General features: G+C 26.1%; 1 protein-coding gene across 1 annotated transcript in view; it reads right to left on the bottom strand.

Annotated features, from left to right (window-relative positions):
* LOC100209320 (probable E3 ubiquitin-protein ligase HERC3) overlaps positions 1-16,243 on the bottom strand; it is an 85,327-nt gene extending 69,084 nt beyond the window's left edge. The window contains exons 1-5 of the mRNA XM_065796100.1: positions 16,079-16,243; positions 15,801-15,938; positions 14,777-14,930; positions 9,708-9,778; positions 1,594-1,783 (exon numbers count right to left, since the gene is read on the bottom strand). Of these exons, the coding sequence (XP_065652172.1) occupies positions 1,594-1,783; positions 9,708-9,778; positions 14,777-14,930; positions 15,801-15,938; positions 16,079-16,190 (665 nt within the window). The 5' untranslated portion in view covers positions 16,191-16,243. The remainder of the gene's footprint in view (positions 1-1,593; positions 1,784-9,707; positions 9,779-14,776; positions 14,931-15,800; positions 15,939-16,078) is intronic.
* Between the last annotated feature and the right edge of the window lie 5,167 nt (positions 16,244-21,410).

Genomic DNA, 21,410 nt, shown 5'->3' with positions numbered 1-21,410 from the left:
TGACAATGGCAGCCCATATAGATGAATTTGTATTTTATATTTTTCAGATAATATATCAAGTCAAATTGTTATTTATTTATTACTAACCCGTATTACAGGTTGCTTACTGCTAGTTATCCCTTGTTGTTTAATAAGATTTTTCCCAGTTTTAGATAACCACTACCGCATTAAGTGATAAGACCATTTTTGTTTTCTTGGAGCACCTTAACAATTTAAAAAATTTAGATTTCGATATTGATATATAAATATAATTATATATCAGTGTTGCACCCAGCGTTAGTTTGGTGATACAGATTATGCAAATTACTATTTCCATCATTTTTTTTTTTAAATGTTCTAAACCTTAACTCGATTAAACTTTTATGTAACTCATTATATGATTATATAATTAATCAAATAATAGATAAATTAATTAAATATTTAATTTTTTTGAATTATTTTTTTCAATCTCACACAAATCTCATTTTTTCAACTCTTTTCAACTATCTCATCTTATTAATGTTAATTGAATAGCTAATTGATTATTCTTTTAATAAAAAAAATAAAAAATAAAAATTAAATTCATTTTCCTGATTTTTTTTTTAGTTGAAAAAACCCTGAAAGTTTGATTGAAATTACTCAAAAAACTTTTGTGCATACTATAAATACTTATGAGGTAAGTTAATTCTACTTTCTATACTGTTTAAAAATCTATAGATGATTGGTTTCTGCTTTTCATTACTAAATTTATTAAGACTAACAATACCAATACCAGAAAATCTACGCTTAAAATTAACAATAGTTTAAATAGTTTTTTTATTGAAGAATATTAATATTCATTTAAGTAAAGCTTGTCATAAACTCCAGTTAAAGAAAACATATGGACTTCTTGCAATTTATTGAAATTTTGCTTTGCAGCTTTCTAGATCTAACTTAATTAGCTTTTCTATTTCATTTCTTTTCTATTTTCATCTGATAGTAATTCTTCTTTCTTTTTAAAAGCTGATACAAAAGAAAAATAAACTCGCGATATAATATATAAATGTGATCAGATTTTGGTTGAATTCAACTAAAGCCACAGCTAATTTTGTTTTGCTGTTAAAAATCGATGTGAGAAATTTACCACACCCTTCCTTTACAAAGGAGTTTGAAATCAAATTGTACAAAGTATGCAAAAATTTAACTATATGTATAGATAACTAGACATATTACTCATTTGATTAAAAATGTTAATTACAATAAAAGTTGTTATTATTTTTTCTTGGTATTTTTTTCTTTTTTCTTTACTTATTAACGTTAGAACTTATGATTTATATTTTATGGAGTTTTCACTTTGGAGACATTAGTTTAGAAACCCATATCATTCAAACAGTATTTTGCTGGGTACAGTTCTGTATGCACACATGATTTCATTTCTTTTAGTTATCAGATTTTAATAAAAATTAAAGAAACTACAACAACAACTAAACAAAGTCACTAATTAACAACAATTAAAAATTAACATCAGCTGTAACAATCAAATAAAGGTAGTTTTTTATTACCATCAAAACCATTTTTTAAACAAACAAAACAAATATTTAAAACCTGTCATAGAAATTATTAATTAATAAAAACCTGTTTTTTCCCCAAGCAAAAATTGTACCAGATATAGTTAAAGCCAGACTATGATGACCTCCAGCACAAATTTGTATTATTGGACAATGAGACAAATCTCTTACTAACTGTGGTGAAACATATTTATGAAATTTTGAATTGATACCAACTTGTCCAAACTCATTGCTACCCCAACTAAACACATGACCATCTGTATAAAAAATCAAAAATAAAAATAAATAAAATTAATAATGATAAAATAAAAATGAACCAAACTACACAGTATACTGTGTAGTTTGATTATATATAATCAAACTACACAGTAGTTACATATAACCAAACAACAAAGTATATTTACAGTTTCGTATTTATTTAGGATTTATTTATATCAACTATTAGACTTTTAAATATATTTTTAAATAATTTATTTAATAAATTTTCAGCATGTGAAATATAAAGGATTGAGCAAAAATCTAAAATTAACATCAATTAAAAAAAAATTAAAACTGATATTAGTTTTTCTAAAAAGAAACTTTTAAGAAATCAAATTTTTATTTCTAAAAAACAAATAATAACAAAGCACATTTTATATAAGTATATTTTAACAAATATTTAATTATAAAATTATAACTATTTATTTACTGAAATAAAAAAATTTAAAAATTATTTTAATAATTAGTTACTAAAAGTAGAATGCAAATTTATAAACCCAAAAAAAAAACAAAAAAAACCCTAGGGAATGATAGCCTTATGCCTTTATGTTACGCTTCCATACCTGTCTGAACAATTTGGAGCAGAAGATCATCACAAAGATAATCACAAAATGAATCCTAATCTCAAGGTAATAGTATTAGGTGCAATGATGCGATGAATATGATGTAAAAAATTAAAGTTTTAATGAGATCATAGTATCATGTGGTTCAAACAAAAAGGAGAACATAAAAAAACGGGATCAAAGACAAAAATCAAAAAGTGAAGGTAAGTGATTAGGATTGTCTGAAAAATGAGTTACAAAGTTTATTTGAGTAAGAGATTGATAAAAACAAAAAATTTTTAAAGTTTAAAAGGTCAATGGTATTAGAGCCATACCTTTTAGTTTCATCAGGTCACCGTTAACAACAATAGTGGCTGAGGTATAATGATTAGAAACAGTATCAAAAAGAATCTTGATAAAAAGAAAACATGATTTTAACATGAAATATTGATTTCAAGACAAATAGGTAAATTAATATGTAAGTAAATGTCCTGGCCAAGTACATGACTATTAGAGTCTTTGTGAACCAAAGTGTAATAGCCAGTATCACTAAAATCTAAAATGTAACAGCTGAATTTAAACTATTCTCAAAAAGAGATAATAGGTCCGGTGAATTTTGTAAGAGGTATGACTCAACAGATAAAAAGTAACTTCCAAGAAATATTTGTAGAAGATAGATTAAAACAGTTTGGTGGCAATAATGGTTTTTTTTATTTAATATTTTTAGGTACTTTGTTTATGTTTTAAATTAATAGAAAACTTGAATCATAGATAGTGTATGACATCCTAAAATATAAGCTAGCCAGATGCCTCATTGCTAATCAACTCAAAGTCATAACAAAGAGTTTCTACTTTGGCCTAAACAATACACACCAAAAGAACTAACAGACACCTTTCATGCACAACATGGCACTGTTAATTTGCTAATATTTTAAAGATGTTGATAAAATCAGTGTCTCTGAGAGCTACCACAGAGTTCAGAAAACTTTACTACCAGCAGGCCTCAGCATCATTAGTTTGAGTTTTAGAGCTGTACCCTAATCAGGAGATTACAGAATGCGTTGTATAGACACTATTATGGAGGCATAAACAAAAACCTATGAAGAAAGTCAATAAGATCCAACCCTCATTATCCTTGTCAGGAAACAGTGTAATACAGGTTTACATCTATGTAAGCTTACTAGATAAAGAAGGGTGTAAAGTTTGTCAACAGAAATTTTCTGCTTAGCTATAAAGTCTTTGCTTAGGAGACCCTCTGCAAAACAGTAGCAAGATGCATCTTCCCAGGATAACTCTTATTAAGACACCATCTTTAATCTTTACTTAACCAAGAGCATGAAGTATTTTAAGTTAAAATTAACTTCTCCTAGTTTTTGTCTAAAAAAATAAATCATTTATTTTAATTCTATTAAATCCAGATAAACTTGAAACTAACATACTTAACCCAAATAAAATTGAAAATAAGTAAGTTGAAAAAAGGAACAAAATATACTTACTTTTAAAACAAAAGGTATAGAAAGAAAAGCATTCAATGTTTTGGATGAAATAGGAGCTAACATAAAAGTAGCTTATAAGAAGACTTAAAAACTCAGATGCAAATAAACACAAACTTTGGTAGAACTTCCCTTAAAAGAGGAAAAAATGTAAAAATTTGAGAAATTTTGAATTCACAGGAATATTAATTGATTCAGACTTGACACTAAGCGAGAAAGCACTAACTAAAGCCTTAATAGAGAAAAGAAATAAACTAAATTATTTGAAAAAAAAAGATGTAGTTGATTTTAGATTTGGAATAAGGAATAACGAAGTTGTTAAGATCAAGACCATAACCATCCAAACATGAAAACCAAAATTGCCTCTATTATTGGAAGTAGGTTAATTATATACAACATCATCCAATTCGCATAAAAATTTATTCACCGCACCTTAATCAATTAATATAAATGACAAATCAGCTGAAATTTATATACACCAAGCTTGTTCTTTGGACAACAAAATGTATGAGTTTGAAGCTTGCATAAAGTCAGAAAAACTAGACATTGCTTTGATAACTGAAACTTGGTTTACAAAAACTTCAATAACTACAGTAGATAACTAGCAAATATTTAAAAAAGAAAAATAGAGGAGTTGGAGTGGCTGTTTATATTAGAACTAATATAACTGCATATGAAAAAGACGAATTCTTACTAAGCGATACAGAAATTGAGCAAATATGGTACTGTTTAAAAATTGATGAAGTTGAAATTTTAATTGGGTGCATTTATAGATTACCTAATACTGATGTAGTCATAAATTGTAAAATTAATCAAATTATTTATAATGCTAATGAAATGGTAAATACGATAACATTATATTAGCGGAGATTTTAACTATTCTAATATTAAATGGTTAAATGGGGCAAGTTGGCTAGTAAGGCATGATTATTCTGCAAAAGAGTTTATAAAAAATATTAATGATTGCTTTCTTCACCAGTTTATTAACAAACGAATATTTTGTCGGAGCTCTGAAAAGGAAACAAACATTCTGGACTTACTTATTACAAATGACGAAACTAAAATTTTAGATATAAGTATAAAACCTCGTTTAGGCAAAACAAAGCAAGGTCATCTTATATTAATGTGGTATTACGATATTAATAAATATGTTAGAGTTTTTGATGATAGAAAGTATAATTATTCAAGAGGAGATTATAATTCCTTCACCAGGTTTATTGAAGATAAACAGCGAAGAAGCTTGTTTTTAGAATGTGTGATTACCAAATGTTTCAAAGTCTTCTTGAGAATATACAATGATGGTTGTTTGAAATTTATTAGGAACAGAAAGGTAGTAGGGTGTATTCATGAACCGTGGTTTAATAGCAAAGCTAAACAATTGGTGAAAGAAAAAAAATCAAAAGGACAAAAATATATAGCCAGTGGCAAAAAATTGAGATTCCCCATGGTTATACAAATTTACTTAAACTTACATCAAAAGAAATTAAAAAAGCAGTGGAGTTTGAAAAAAAAATTGCATTTAATTGCAAAAATAATCCAAAATCATTTTTTTCTTATGTAAACAAGAAATATCCACAAGATTCTGTAAAAGTATTAAAAAATAATCAGAACAAATTAATTTGAAATCAAAGAGAGATATGCAAAATATTAAGCAACAATTTCTGAAAATCATTTGTTGAGGACAATAGTTCAAAAAATTATTGTTTGTATGGAAGGACAAACTCTAAACAAATTTTTGATCAGTATAATGCATTCTCCTATAAAAACATTCTAAAAAAAGGTGCATCATTAAATCATAATACATCTATGGGTTATGATTCCATTTGACCAGCAGTATTGAAAAACTTCAATTTCAATACTGCTGGTCAAATGGAAAAAGGGGGTCAAATGGAAAAACGATTTGATAAACATAGAGAGGGGTGCTGAAAAATTTCAGCACCCCTCTCTATGTTTATCAAATCGTTTATATCCTCTGCTTTGCCAAACAAATGGCTATTGGCAAATGTTGTTCCATTATTTAAAAAGGGAAACAAAATTGAACCTGGAAACTAATGACCTGTGTCTTTAACATCGGTTTTGTGCAAGTTAATGGAAAGCTTGATTAAAAATAGCTTAATTATTTACTTAAATAACAACAAACTAATCAATCCGAACCAGCATGGATTTGTTCCTTCGAAAAGTTGTATAACTAACTTGTTGGAAACTTATGATTTTCTTACAAACAATCTAAATCTAAGGATACTGGTAGATATTATTTACTTTGATTTTGTCAAAGCATTTGATAAGGTTTGCCATAAAAAAATTATTTATAAATTAGGCAAATATGGGATAGATAATCAATTAATAAAATGGATTCGTGCTTTTCTGACCAATAGAAAACAATAAGTCACATAAGGAGATTCTACATCAAATTGGATACAGGTAACTAGTGCAGTACCTCAAGGTTTGGTGCTGGGACCCATGCTATTTATTCTATACATTAATATTTATTCTATACATTAATTTATTCTATACATTAATGATATGTTTGACTATATAACATGTCACTGCAAACTGTTTGCAGACGACACAAAGATATTAGCTGCTGTTTCTAATGAAACATTTAAATTTACAATATGATGTTAATAAAGTAGGGGAATGGGTTAAAATATGATCAATCACTTTCAACGAGGAAAAATATAATGGATTTTGGTCAAAATAACCAGAATTATAGCTATGAACTAAATAAACATAAAATGGAAACAACTGTAAAGAAAGAAGACTTAGGTGTATTGTTCACAAAATACCTTAAATGGAAGGAACATATTGCAACTGTAACTTATAAAGCAAACGGTTTATTCAGATTATTAAGGAAAACATTCAAAATTAATAACAGAATCGTAGTAAGACAATTGTATCTATCATTAGTAAGACTTCACTCAGAATAAGCAGTGCCTGTCTGGCGTCCGCACCTAAAAGATGACATTAAAATTGTAGAAAGCATACAAAGAGCAACAAAAATTATTAATGAGTTAAGAAATTACAGCTATGAAGACCAGCTAAAAAGATTAGGAATTATGTCTTTAGATACACAAAGAGCAAGGGGTGACCTAACCTATCACATAAAATGCACAAGAGATTCAAAACTATCAATTGCATAAACCCTTTAAATACCAACCAATTGGATATAAGAAATTAGCACTCTATCACAAAGCAGATTATAAAATCGTGTTACCAAGTGTACCAAGATTTTATAATCTGAATTATAAACAATTGAAATAAAATAAGTTCACAAACAGTAAATCAAGAAACAATAAATAAATTTAAAAACAAGATAGACAATGATTGTTTTAGAAACAATCAATTTGAAGACTATTATAATCCAACTTAATACTGTATTCCATTTTTTTTATAAAACCATAACTATAACCTTGTATTATTATTATTATTTGTATATATAAAAAAAAAAAAATTAAAACTTGTAAATAAAATCAGGGATGCAAAGTCCTATAGATTTTTACGGACTTCAGACTCCAAGGTCAAAAAAAAGGGACTCCTTGGATTCCAAATTTTAATATAACATTTTTGAGCCAATTAACCAGAATTTGTAGAGATAAAATAGTCCTTGAATACTAGAGTAGACTATATTAGGTTTCAATTATGCTATAAAAAATTATAATTTATTTTTGATTTCATTTCTTTGATCAAAAAATCACTATTTCTGATAGGTTGAAGGTTCTACTAATATACTTTATATAAAGAACTTACTAACTTCAAATTTACATGTGGTAGTGGTGTAATGGTGGAGCACTTGCCTGTAAGCGAAAAGTTCCAAGTTCTATTACCACACTTAATTGGTTTCTCTACGCATTGACCGTCTCTTATTTTATAATCTTTCTGAAATTACATAATTAGTTAACTTTTAAAATTTTTAAAAATTAAAATCCAAATGTCGTAATGCGTTATTATTTAATTTAAATGATAGATTAAAGCAACTCAAAAAATATGATGAATTTTATTCTAACGATGTGCTCAGACATATTCAATAGACATCAATTACTACACTTGTAAAGTAATACTTCCTAACTTAAAGTAATACCTCCTAACTACTGTGTTTAAAAAGACCTAATAGCTGAGAAAATGACTTATAGATTGTTCATAAATAACATCATGTAATATATGGATGAGGTAAATTTAGGTATCCAGGATTTTTAATTAAGGCAAAGATTATATCTTTTTGCGGATATATTGTATGACTGGCATCTTTTAATGATGTTCCACTTGATTATAGGCATGGCAATAGACTATGCATCCTTATGTTTCATGATTTCATTAAAAATGTTCTGTGTCTTTATTGTACTGGGTTGCATTAAAGGATTTTAAAGGACCTATGGTTTGCAAACTTAAGCTTGAATGAATTTTCATTAGCATAAGATTTTTCAGTAAGAATTTGTTAATTTTATACACATTATATTATACATTTATGCATTCTTTACACACATTTACGCATTTTATACACAGCATTCTTTGATAGACATTGGTTATTTAAAGAGCATGTGGTTTTCTCAATACAGTTGCAGTTTGTAGCACTAGTGGTGAGTTTGTTCCAGAAAACTTGTTGGTTGTGTGAATAAATAATGGATCTAATACTTAGCGCTGAACTAAACTTAAGAAAAGGTGTCCTACTTAGGTGGAAATGTTTTTGCTTTATGGAGGATTAAGCGACATAATATTTTATATATTTATATATAAAATAGTATTTTATATATATTCATTTATTAGTATTAGGAGGGTTTAGATGATATTGGAGATAATTGTAGAATAGTTATTTGTAAAATCAAGGCTTTTAAAATGCATCTATATAAAATAGAGCATTGTTTTAAAAAAAAATTTTTGCTTGATAAATCGGTAGACCTATGTTCAATTGAAATTGTCAACTGTTTTAAAATGTTTGGTCGGTTGTTGAAACTAGCATGCATATAGTTTAACATACTATTGGGTTTATGGTAAGGTTGGAAACTGCAGTCATTTAAGTTTAATGTATCATCAATGTAGTTAATAATTTTTGATTGACTGCAAATACTTGGGCTGTTTTGTTTAAATACCTGAGTAAAGTGTTTCTTAATTTTTTTCCATTTTTGGATCACTAGCAATTTTAAACACGGCTAATCATCATTTCTATACAATCCAAAATCATATTTGCTATAAAATACTGGTAGTTGCTGTGGAACATACCAATAACTGTGCACACCCCCGCGCCATCAAATGCTCTCATGATAACATCAAAATTTTTTATACAAACATGATCAGTGTTAAATAATAAAAATTTTAACACATGAATAATTAAAGGTTTATGCTTTGTAGCAATGATAACATTGCTTTGCAAAGCGAATGGGGAAAGTCAAATGTCATATTATTAGAGGGGGAAAAGTCAACAAATCATAATAAGAAATTCATAAAAATTTATAAAAATCATCAACTAAATGTTTCCAAATTGCATATAAATTTAGAGTTTGATAAAAAAAAAAGTTGTATATATCTACAACTATAAATCTTCATATATACATATATATATCTTACATACATTTACATATATATTTATACATTTATCTTACACACATCTACTTTAATATTATCTATTTAATATGAACTATTTAATATTATCTATTTAATATTATCTATTTAATATTATCTATTTTAATACAATCTTAATTTACTTCTTTTTATTTTCAACAAATTAATTCAATAATTTATTATTCTTTTTGTTTCCAACAAATTAATGTACAAATGTATTTTACATTTTCAACAAAAAATAGTAAAGTAAGCAACATATAATCTCCACAAAAAAATTAAATCATGACAATTTAATATTATTTATATACAGCAAGCTAAGAACTATTATTAACTACCTGCAGACAATGCCAAAGTGTGCTGCTTTCCACAAGACACTTGTCTTATTATAGGCAATTCTCCAACAACTCTTTAAATGAAAATTAACTTGTGATCAATTAATATATCAATATACTTTTAATAATTGTGATCAATTATTAATTGTGATCAATTAATAATTTAATAATTGTGATCAAATAATATATCAATATACTTTTAATAATAGTAATAATAGTAATAAATAAAAACTTATAACACACTTAATAACACACTACCCTTAATAACACACTATACTTAATAACACACTATACTTAATAACACACTATACTTAATAACACACTATACTTAATAACAACTATACTTAATAACAACTATACTTAATAACACACTATACTTAATAACATACTTTACTTAACAACACATTATACTTAATAACACACTATACTTAATAACACACTATACTTAATAACAAACAATTTATTAAAAGTTAATAAGTTATAAGATAAATATTTTAGGTTATAGTAGATATATATGTATATATATATATATATATATATATATATATATATATATATATATATATATATATATATATATATATATATATATATATATATTGATTACTATTTTTGAAGTTTTTATATAATTTTCCTTCCTTTGAGTACCAGGTTGACATACTTTAGAAGAACTTTTATTTTCAAAATATTAGGGACCAGTCAAATTTTTAAGGGTCTTGAGCTACCCCTAAAATAATTTTTTGTTTAAAAAAATTTTAAACCTAGTGTTTTAGTATTATATAGAACAAAGTAAAGGGGTAGGAGCAGGTTTTTTTCAAAAATATTGTTTTAAGAGCCACCCTAATATATATATATATATATATATATATATATATATATATATATATATATATATATATATATATATATATATATATATATATATATATTAGGTTTAGGTTGTAGATGTATATATATATATATATATTATTTATATATATATATATATGATGTATTATATTTATATTATATATATATTTATATATATATATGACGTATATATATATATATATTAGGTTGTAGATTTTATGTATATATTTATGTATAAAAATTATGTATAAAAAATATTAAACCATTAATTTAATTACAAAAACCATTAATTTAATTACCAATTAATCATTTTAAAAAAACCGCAAAAACGCAAATTTAATTGACCAGAATGTTTTTAAAAACATTCTGAATGTTTTTAAAAACATTCTGAATGTTTTTAAAAACATTCTGAATGTTTTTAAAACATTCTGAACGTTTTTAACAATATAAACAATGTTTTTATTTTTATTTTTTTTTAATAAAATGTTTTTATTTTTATTTTTTTTAATAAATTGTTTTTATTTTTATTTTTTTTACAGTAAATCATGCGCGGAGTGTTGCTACATCAACTATCTTATAGCCTGATTCACAACAAAGTGCTGCTACATCGACTGACAAATAGCCTGACTCGCAAGGGAGTGCTGCTATATCTACTGACAAATAGCCTGACTTGCAACTCGCAAGGGAGTGCTGCTACATCTACTATCTTTTAGCCTGACTCGCAAGGGAATGCTCCTACATTGACTGAGGGTTTGGTTGGGGCAGGCAGTCTATCAATTAATAAAAAAAAAAATTCCGGTCTTGCATTTTAATTTTAACTTTTTGTCAACAAAATACAGAAAAAACTTTCTGACAACATATAAGAGTTCTTTATATATATTTATTTATATTTTAATCAAAATTATACAGAGAGATGTTTTAAATTAAAAAACTAACATGTTACAACAAAAGTATAAATAATAATCTAGTATATTGCAGTAATTTTTTTATATGTTGCAGTGAATCACGATCAGCTCAAGATTAAGATCATCCTTAAAACCTGAATTATTAAAGTAGCATTGTCTACTGGTAACCTACTACTGAACACCCTATTACTGGTAACATGTAATTCAGTAAAACCTGCCTCATGCCCTGCTACCTAGTAGGATTTACTTATCCAGGCAGACAGACTCTAACTTAAAACGCCCCCTCTGCTTTTGAATTCTCAGTTAAATAAAGACCAGAGATGATGCTTCAATAAAAATACTTTCAGCAGATGTTAACTGCATCTAGTTACTTTCTTGTAAAAGGCCTCCAATGCAAAGAATTTAGAGGTATGCATAAAATTTCTGTTGAGAAATTTTACATCCCTTCTTTATCTAATAGTCTGACTTAGAAATAAGCCTATGTTACATTGTTTCCTGTCTAAGGTTCTAGACTTTGTAAAATATATAAGAATTACCAGTGCGATGTTGTGCATGAAAGGTGTTCCTGTTATCTTTTGGTATGCAAACTTCTTTGTTGAGGTCACAATCTACTTAGCTTATTTTTTAGGCGTCATATATTAATAGAGAACTTGAGTTCTCTATTAATTTCAAGTATAAATAAAGTCGCTGAAAATATTAAACAAAAAAGAAATTGTTGTTGTCACCAAATTGTTCAAATCTATCCTTTAAAAATATTTGTAGTCTTGGAAATGATGTTTCATTTGTTAAATTGTACCTCTTGAAAAATTCATTAGACTTAGTTGCTATGTGTGAGAAAAACTTAAATTATGCTGCTTCATCTTTGAAATTTCAGTGATAGGGCTATTATATTTTGATTTGCAAAAAACTCTAATAGTCACATACTATTTACTTATGCATCAAACCATCAGTTTTGCTTTTAAAATTAGTTTTGAATCCTATGAATATTCTTTTATGTGTTTTTGTTTAACAATAACTCGGCTGGCTCTAAAATAAGCCTTCTTTCTCCCACTTCCCACCATTCCATCACTTCCCATTTGCCCATTTTTAATTAAAAAAAATATCTTTTTCAAATCAACAACAAAAAAATCAATACAAAAAGATTTAATGTAAAACTTACTTTTTTTATATTACTGTTTCAAATTATTTTCAAAAATCTTTTAGGGCAAAATATTTATAGCATTATTGCAAAAAATATTTTTATAATTTATTAAATATCATTATATAAACATATTATAAATAAATTTAAAGAAAATTATAATTATTTTAAACACTGTTAAAAAAAAAAAAATTAACAGATATAAAAAATTCAATTTCTTGGTGTTTATAGCTACTTTTTATAGTTGGCGATTTGTTGTCCAAATTTTTTATGAAACTTTAAAAAAAAGTTAGTAAATTTGGAATAAGTTTAAAATTAAAACATTTTTAAACAAACTTATTGACTACTATGAAAAAAACTACTATGAACTACTATGAAAAAACTACTATAAAGTACTATAACTATAAACTACTATGAAAAAACTACTATAAACTACTATGCAAAAAACTACTATGAAAACAGTGAAAGTTGTTTTTAATTTGATATTAAATACATTTTTGAATAAATTAATTAAAATTTTGTAAAGTTCTTAAACAAATTTTTTTTTAGTTGTTTTAAATTTAACTAAGTAATTTTGTTAAAAATTTAAAAATCTATAGAGGGTCTTCATTGTTTAAGGGTTAATTTTATATTACTGATTAGGGATACCCAATAACTAGGGCACCCTTTATCTCCAAACTCAACATTTGATAAAAATATTGCTATATTATAAAATGTGTAATTTGTATATAGTGGCGGCATTAGGGTAGGGCCTGGTTGGGCGATGGCCCAGGGCGCCGAATATAAAGGGGCGAAACTAATTGGTTATTTTACCCTTTGCCTTTTTTTTGAATGGGGTTAAATTGAGCTAGGGGCGCCGTAGAAATTTCGCCCAGGGTGCTGGTAGTGCTAAAACCGGCACTGTTTGTATATATGCTTAAATTTAAATGCTAAAACTCAACCAGCGCTACAAATTAACTAGCTTCACAAATGCATTCCAGTCAAGAAAATACAGTAGTAAGAAAGATCTTATGATTACATTTATATACTTTTGTATATACATGTAAATATTAAATACCTAATAACAAATATAACTGGTTGATGTGAGTACAAACATTTATGTGCCTAAATTTGAACATTTCAAATACATTCCAAATACATTATCTATGAGATAACTATTACTTACTTCCCATTTTACTTCTAACAATTACCAGAGGTGCTATTAAAAAGAAATCCAAAAATATTTCTGCAAAAAAAGCAACTTAATTATATATTGTCATCTATTTGTGATGTTTGATAAAATGAAATATTCACTAAAATAAGCTGGTTAATAAAAATATTATTTTAATGAATCTTTCATTCAAGTTGGCAATATCAATTTGATATTTAATTATTAATTATTCATATATATTTTTTCAGCATAAACATTTGCAAGATATTTCTTTAGTTAAAATATAACTAATTTATGTCAAACTTAAACATTAGTCTTTGGCTACCTTTTGCTATTTTAGCTAGTCAGCTAGCTTCAGTTATTCAGCTAGCTTCAGTTAGCCAGACAATTTTAATCAAACTAATAAGTTATTTAACAAATGTTAAAACAAAAAGTTGGCACTACTTTTAGTTGGAACTAAAGAGTTAGTCAACAAATTTTAGTAAAAAAAGTCTTTAAAGGAGATGCGGTTTTTAAAATTTGAACACATTCTAATTATTATAGCTTGCAGTGGAAATATTATTTGACCATAAAAAAAGTTTAAATATATTAATTTGTTCACTTTATTAATGTTAGTGTAGCACACAAGATGTGACAATGTTTAATGTTTAATTGTAGGTCCAAATCCTTTTGGTAGAACCTCCTTAATTTGAATAAATGATTTTTTTTTAATTTAATATTTTGTAAAATGGTAACTCTGAAGAATATTTTATTGAGTATAATAGCATAATATTTTTTAGCATAATATTTTTATTCATTAGCATAATTTTGTTGTTGTTGTTGTTGTTGTTTATATTATAATATATTACACAGTTTTTTCAATTGAAAGATTTAAAACATAAAATAACTAAATACTTGTTATCATAAAAATAGTTTTTATACTTTTTAATTTTTCAAATTTTTATATGCAAAAAAAATAAGTTTTTTATGTCTTCAGATGAAGATAAACCCTGATTCTTAAACAATAATATTGATAATCATATAACATTACCTTGGAACAGGAGAAACTTGGATTTCATGTGATTGGCCAAGTTGGCCATTATGATTCTTTCCAAAGCTGTAAACCTGACCCCTCTCATTCAACAAAATACTAAAACCATCCCCGCAACTTCCTGTTATAATGGTTGCAAGACAGGTAATTCGCTCTATAAAATTTAAAGTTTGAACAAACTATAATTTATTTTAGGTGTAAAGTGCCAAAAAAGTTTTGTTTCTAGCATTAGATTCTTTTTAAATAAAGTAACCCATTATATGTGTGTCTGCATGTATATATATATATATATATATATATATATATATATATATATATATATATATATATATATAATATATATATATATATATATATATATATATTATCCCTCGGAATTAAGAAAAATGAGATTACCAACCTCAATTTTTTAGAGGTTGGCATCAGGTTGGCAAAAAGTAAATTTAATACAAAGGTTTTCCATAAAATGTAGAAACGAGGTCGGCAATTTTTTGCCAACTTCAAACACTTTTAGGTTGGCAGTTAGGTCAGCATTGCCAAATGCCAACCCTATTTCTGATATATATATATATATATATATATATATATATATATATATATATATATATATATATATATATATATATATATATATATATATATATATAAATATATATATATATATATATATATATATATATATATATATATATATATATATATATATATATATATATATACAAAATACAGTTTTAAATAGTGTGAAGGATCTGGGTTGCAAAAATTAAAGAAATTTTTTAGAAGAATTGAATTTTTAGTACTTTTGGCTATGGAAAAAAATTCTAGACCACTCTGTACTCTGCATTGGCATAAGCAAGATGAAAAACAATAGAATTTAATAAAAAGGTTTTTGAAAAACAGAAGTTTAAAATAGAAAAACTTTAAATATAAAATAAGGAATTTCAAGTAAATAATTTCAAAACTAAGCTAATACGAACTGATTTTTTTAAATTTATAATTAAAGTCCTTTTTTAAAATTTTTTACCGGGAACTTCATTGTTTTCATTAGATATACCAAGCTCTCCGTCATAGTTCAAACCACAAGCATAAACTAATCCCCCTGATAGAAACAAAGTATGATTCCAGCCACATATTATTTTTTCAATGCAAAACAAGGTATTAACTAAAAAAAAATAATAACAATTTTCAAAACTCTTAAATTGAATATAATTTTAAAACATTGTAATATATTATTTTGGATCATCTATTTTTTATAAGATTTGCTTAACTACCTATCACAATTTTTGTATTAACTTAATTTACCCCAAATGGGAGTTGCAAAAGTATCATCAATGGATTCATTTTCATCTTTTTCTCGCAAATTTTTGAAACCAAGTTGGTTATAAGCATTGCAGCCCCAACTATACATACTCATTTTGTTTGAATAATTTATTTTTTAACTAAATAAAATTATACAATATAAATTTTTTAGAAAGTTGAAAGATCTTGTTGAAGAAACTAGTTGATATCATAATCTTATATCTGCGAAAGTTTCTCTGCAACTAAATCAAAAGCTTATGTTCAAATCATTTATATTGTTAAAGACAGATATCTTTTCCTTTTTATAAAGAAACTTTTCTTTTCCTCTTGAAGATTTGACACAAACTGCTAAAATAAAAAAAATACTTTTAATAAATACAGATTAAAACTTTATAAAAGCTGTCATGTAAAACACCTGAAATTGGCTGTTTATATATTTAAAATGAATTTCTTACCAATAAAGAAGTTGTTACAGAGTAATATACCTATTGTATTTTAAATTACTTAACAATTTTTCAAAATTGATCACACTAAAAATTTTCATAAAAAAATACTTTTTATGCAACTGTTAATTGTAATATAAAAGATAATAGCATCGCAACCTTCTGTTGGACTATGACTGAATGTCCTTATGTCAGAACCTGTGCTAATGATATAAAATTAATGATAATGATATAAAATACCAATGATAATGATATAAAAACTTTATTGAAGACTTAAGGCATTATGCATCTTGAACTTATAGGCATTTATGTTTAAATTTATTTTAGCTATCTTTAAAACCACTAGACCTTTTGTAATCCCATTTCTTAGTAACTAGTGCTTTTAAAGATAAACAAAACTACTAAGAATTTGCTTATATAAATATGCTGTAGTATATATATATATATATATATATATATATATATATATATATATATATATATATATATATATATATATATATATATATATATATATATATATAATATATATAGTTTTATTATAACAATTATTATAATCTAATGCATATAATCTTGTCTTTTTATCATTTCATATGTGAAATATCTACTTTTCTAATGTGCAACAAGGTATATATATATATATATTATATATATGCCTTGTTGCACATTAGAAAAGTAGATATTTCACATATGAAATGATAAAAAGACAAGATTATATGCATTAGATTATAATAATAATTATTATAATAAAACTGCAGTAAAATTATGAAATATTTTCAATCGTGAAGACTTGAACGTTAAAAAGAACAGAATTTTTGAACTTATTTATGTTATATAATTTATGGCATACTTAAATCATCGAACAAAATCCGTTTTTTAGTGTAAAGTTTAATTAATAAATTTCTAGGTTATCTCAATTAAAAATACACCATTAAAACTACATGAAAAAAGAAGTTGAACAAATTTTTTTAATATTTGTTTTACAATTATATTTGTGCATTTTTATACTATGCAGGCACTTATATATTATTCTTGAGACTTTAATCTAAACTTGAAATGTTACTCAAAAAAGATATGCATTGTGTGTGTGTTAAAATTTAAAAAAAGAGTTGAAAATATTGATTTATAAATTAAATATTCCCATTTTTCTTCGATTTTTTAATTTAGTAAACAAATGAAAAGTGCTAGGATGGAAAATCTGCAAACTCAATATGAACCGACGCATTAATGCGAAATCTGTCAAGATATTAATATTGGTTGTTAATAAATTTATTAAAGTTAATAAGAACTAAAAGTCTCTTTAGAATTTTTATAAATTATTTTATAAAACGAATAAAAATTATTTGGACCGGCTTATTTTCCATTATAATCAATTATAATCAAACGCACATGCAAAAAAACGTTTCCGGGACCAATTTTATTTGCTCAGACTAATTTTTTGAAAAATTAAAAGAAAAGTTGTTCCAGGAAAACTTTATTAATTTTATTTGCATGAGCGTTTGTTGATAATGGAAGACAACCCTGTTCGAAAATTTTTTATCTAATTAAAATGCAGTACGAAAAAAGTACTATTGGCAATTTTTCCCTAACGCCATCTTTCTAATTGCCCCTCCCCTCGCGCTCCCTCCTGCTTGTCAATAACTTGTCAAACTTATCTTTATATTAAAAATCTATATATTAAAATCATGATTTTCAGATCTTTTTTGATTGGCAAAATATCTAGATTTTTTAAAGATTAAGCAGAGGGAGGTTCATACAAATTTTGTTGCTTGCTGCCGAGAGCTTTATTTTATATGAATGAATACTGAGATCTTTCTGATAATAATTAAGATTGGATCTAATCATCCCAAGTGTCCTTAATTGCCTTGTCGATTCTTGGTTTCCAAAATTTCTCTTTGAAGTTTTACACCAAGGTCAGGGATATGTGGATGCAGCTGAGCCTAATCCAAGAAAAGCATTTACAGGTTTCATGTTCACAGCTGAAGCTGCAACTTTAAAATTTCCTTCAAGTTCTCATTAGATTCTTTCTCAAACTCAACAGTTGCCAAGTTCGTGAGTTTCTTTTTGAGAAATGCACCTTTTGAGTAGGAAAACTTATGGTTTTTTTTTTTTTTTTTTTGCCTATCCAATATATTCATTCAAACCTTGAGAAACCAACCACCTCCACATATGCCTACTTTGATCACCATCTGGTGGAAAGTCTCAATGATCAAGGATGTATTCAACCAATCCAAAAATATTATTACATAAAATAACTGAGCGCTGAGCTTTTGCACTTTGTTCATCACCATTCGCTGAAACGAATATTACTATTCGTTAATCTTCGTTTAAAAAATAATAATATTCATTAATAATAGATAAAATCGTAAGAAAGAATTTTTTTTAACGGGAATAATTTTTTTTTCAATAAATTTGTCAACGAAAACTAATTCAAAACCTTAGCTTATAAAAATAGAGGAAAGTTGTTGGACACAATTTTACATCTCTGCTCCGGATAAATGATATTATACGATGTATAATTGTGTATAACAAAACACTAAAAAAGCAAATTTTTGTAATAATTATAACGGGTGATGCGGAAGTTATCGGACTAATCCAAATTTAGCTATTTGCGCATAATAATTTGTTTTTGTGGTTTTATGCGATGGCAAAAACGTTCTATAAAATATAAACTTTATCATTTGAAACACAATTATTTAAAATGAAATTTTCTGATAGAAAGCACCCTGGTCGTCCAACATCCTGGACTAGATAAAAGAAAGCCGAATTAACGAGACTTGCCAACAATCAAAGAGGGGTCAGTCAAAGAAAAAAAAGTTTTGAATTCGGTGTAAGTCAATCGACAATTAGTTGTCACTTTAAAAAAATGAATATTAAATATAGAAAATGTGAAAAGACTCCAAAATATACTATAGAACAACAATTAAAGGCAAAAAAAAGAAGTAGGAAACTAGTTAACCAACTCTATAACACAAAATCGCTTCTGGTCAACGATGACAAAAAATACTTTTGTTTTGCAGGGGACAACATGTCTGGAAATTATGGATACTACACAAACAACAAAAAAAACATGCCCAGAAAAAGTTCGTTTTATAGAAAAAAGAGAAATTTCCAAAAAAAATTATTAATAGCCATATCTGACCGTGGTATGTCCGAGCCAATGTTTAACACTTCCAATTAATTCATCAATCTATATTGATGAATATTTAGAAAAACAACTTCTTCCATTCATTCACAAGTATCGTGGAGACTTTAACTGTTTATTTTGGCCAAATTTAGCAAGATTTAAATTTTTTACAGTCGCTTATGAAAGGCGTCAGAACAAAATGGAGATCAGTTGCAGATGATGGTGTTTTTCACTTAAAAAATAACTTATTTTAATTAAAAGATAAATACTTTATTTTAAAAAAATATAATAATAGTTTTTTTTTCATTTATGAATAAGTTATTGACGTTTTTATTTTATCCGATAACTAACGTATCACCCGTAAAGCAAGTGATTGATATGTCACTTAAATAATAAATATGATCAAAGGAGAAACATTAAATTTAATTAATGATAAAATTAGTATTACTAAAATAACTTATAGATATCTCTTTACTAAATAATCTATACGATTTGTAGTTTCATTTTCTATTATCTGAACTTTACGTTTAGCGCGACAAATTTTACATACGTTCTCACATAAATTCCGTCGTGTGGATATAAAAATAAATAGAATTATTAATAATTAAAACATTGATAATGTCAAGAAAAAATTATACAAACCGTTAATAATGTTTGATTGAAATCGTAAGTTTAGCAATCGTTAAAAAAAAAAAACTTTAAACTGGATTGTGACGAATTTTTTTGAAGACCTAATTCTAAGCACAAGCGTTACCGCAATGGCGGTTAGAAGAAAATCGACTTTTTTCGATTTTGCGATAAAAAGCGATAAAAAATTGCATTAAATCGCACTCAACTTTTCCATAAAAGTTAACTCACAACAAACCGCCTAACGGTTCGCTCCATAAAAATGACAGCATCGCGGTTACCAACGTCGTACAATTATACATTCTGGTGTTCAAGGTAAGTAACTTTCAGAGATGGTACAAACTTTAAATTTTGTAATATTGATACTTGTATCAAATAAGAATGTTTCCAAAAAGTTTCACTGATCGGAGCCTGGGGACAATATAAACATAAAAAATATCGGGACCCACTGCACAGTGGGACAGAGTGTGCCAAAATACCAAAAAATCAATATCAGCATTGCACGGTGAAAATTTGTCATAATGGTGAAGACATGTTTATTAGAGGAAATATCTAGTTAAAAAAACATTAAGTATTAATTTAAGCGTAACTTTATGCGGTTATTTACACGTTAATTTGACATTCCAAAACGCTGTTTTGCATTTTTTATTTATCAACTTTGTTACGCAACTATTGTTTTAAATTAACTTTATTGACTTTCATTTTAAACTATATTATTTTAATTAAGAATGTTTTTTTGCTCAGGCTTTTAAAAATAATTTACCGTAAATGTAATCATTAGTTTTCATGCATCGAAAACAGACAGTTTTCGATATTTTTTTTGATGCTAACCTTTACTATTAGGTATCAGATAAACTATCCTCCAATATCCTCCAAACATTTGACTATGTAAATCTCATGCTAAATGTATGTAAATAGCCATTCATCATAAATATTTTGCAACTTTTTGCAATAAAAAAAGTTATAACAAAAAACTGGTCTTCGGTTAATGGTCAGTTGATGAGAAATACTGAACATGTAAAGAAGATGTTTTGTACACAAAGAATACCTACAAAATCTTTCATTACTGTTATAATATATAAGTTTTGTAAATATAAATCTAAAAAAGTTATTTTATGACAAATACATGCATCGAAAA

Source organism: Hydra vulgaris, chromosome 04 (assembly GCF_038396675.1).
Source record: "Hydra vulgaris chromosome 04, alternate assembly HydraT2T_AEP".
Taxonomy (NCBI): Eukaryota; Metazoa; Cnidaria; class Hydrozoa; order Anthoathecata; family Hydridae; genus Hydra; species Hydra vulgaris.
This window is presented reverse-complemented; position numbering and strand designations above follow the sequence as displayed.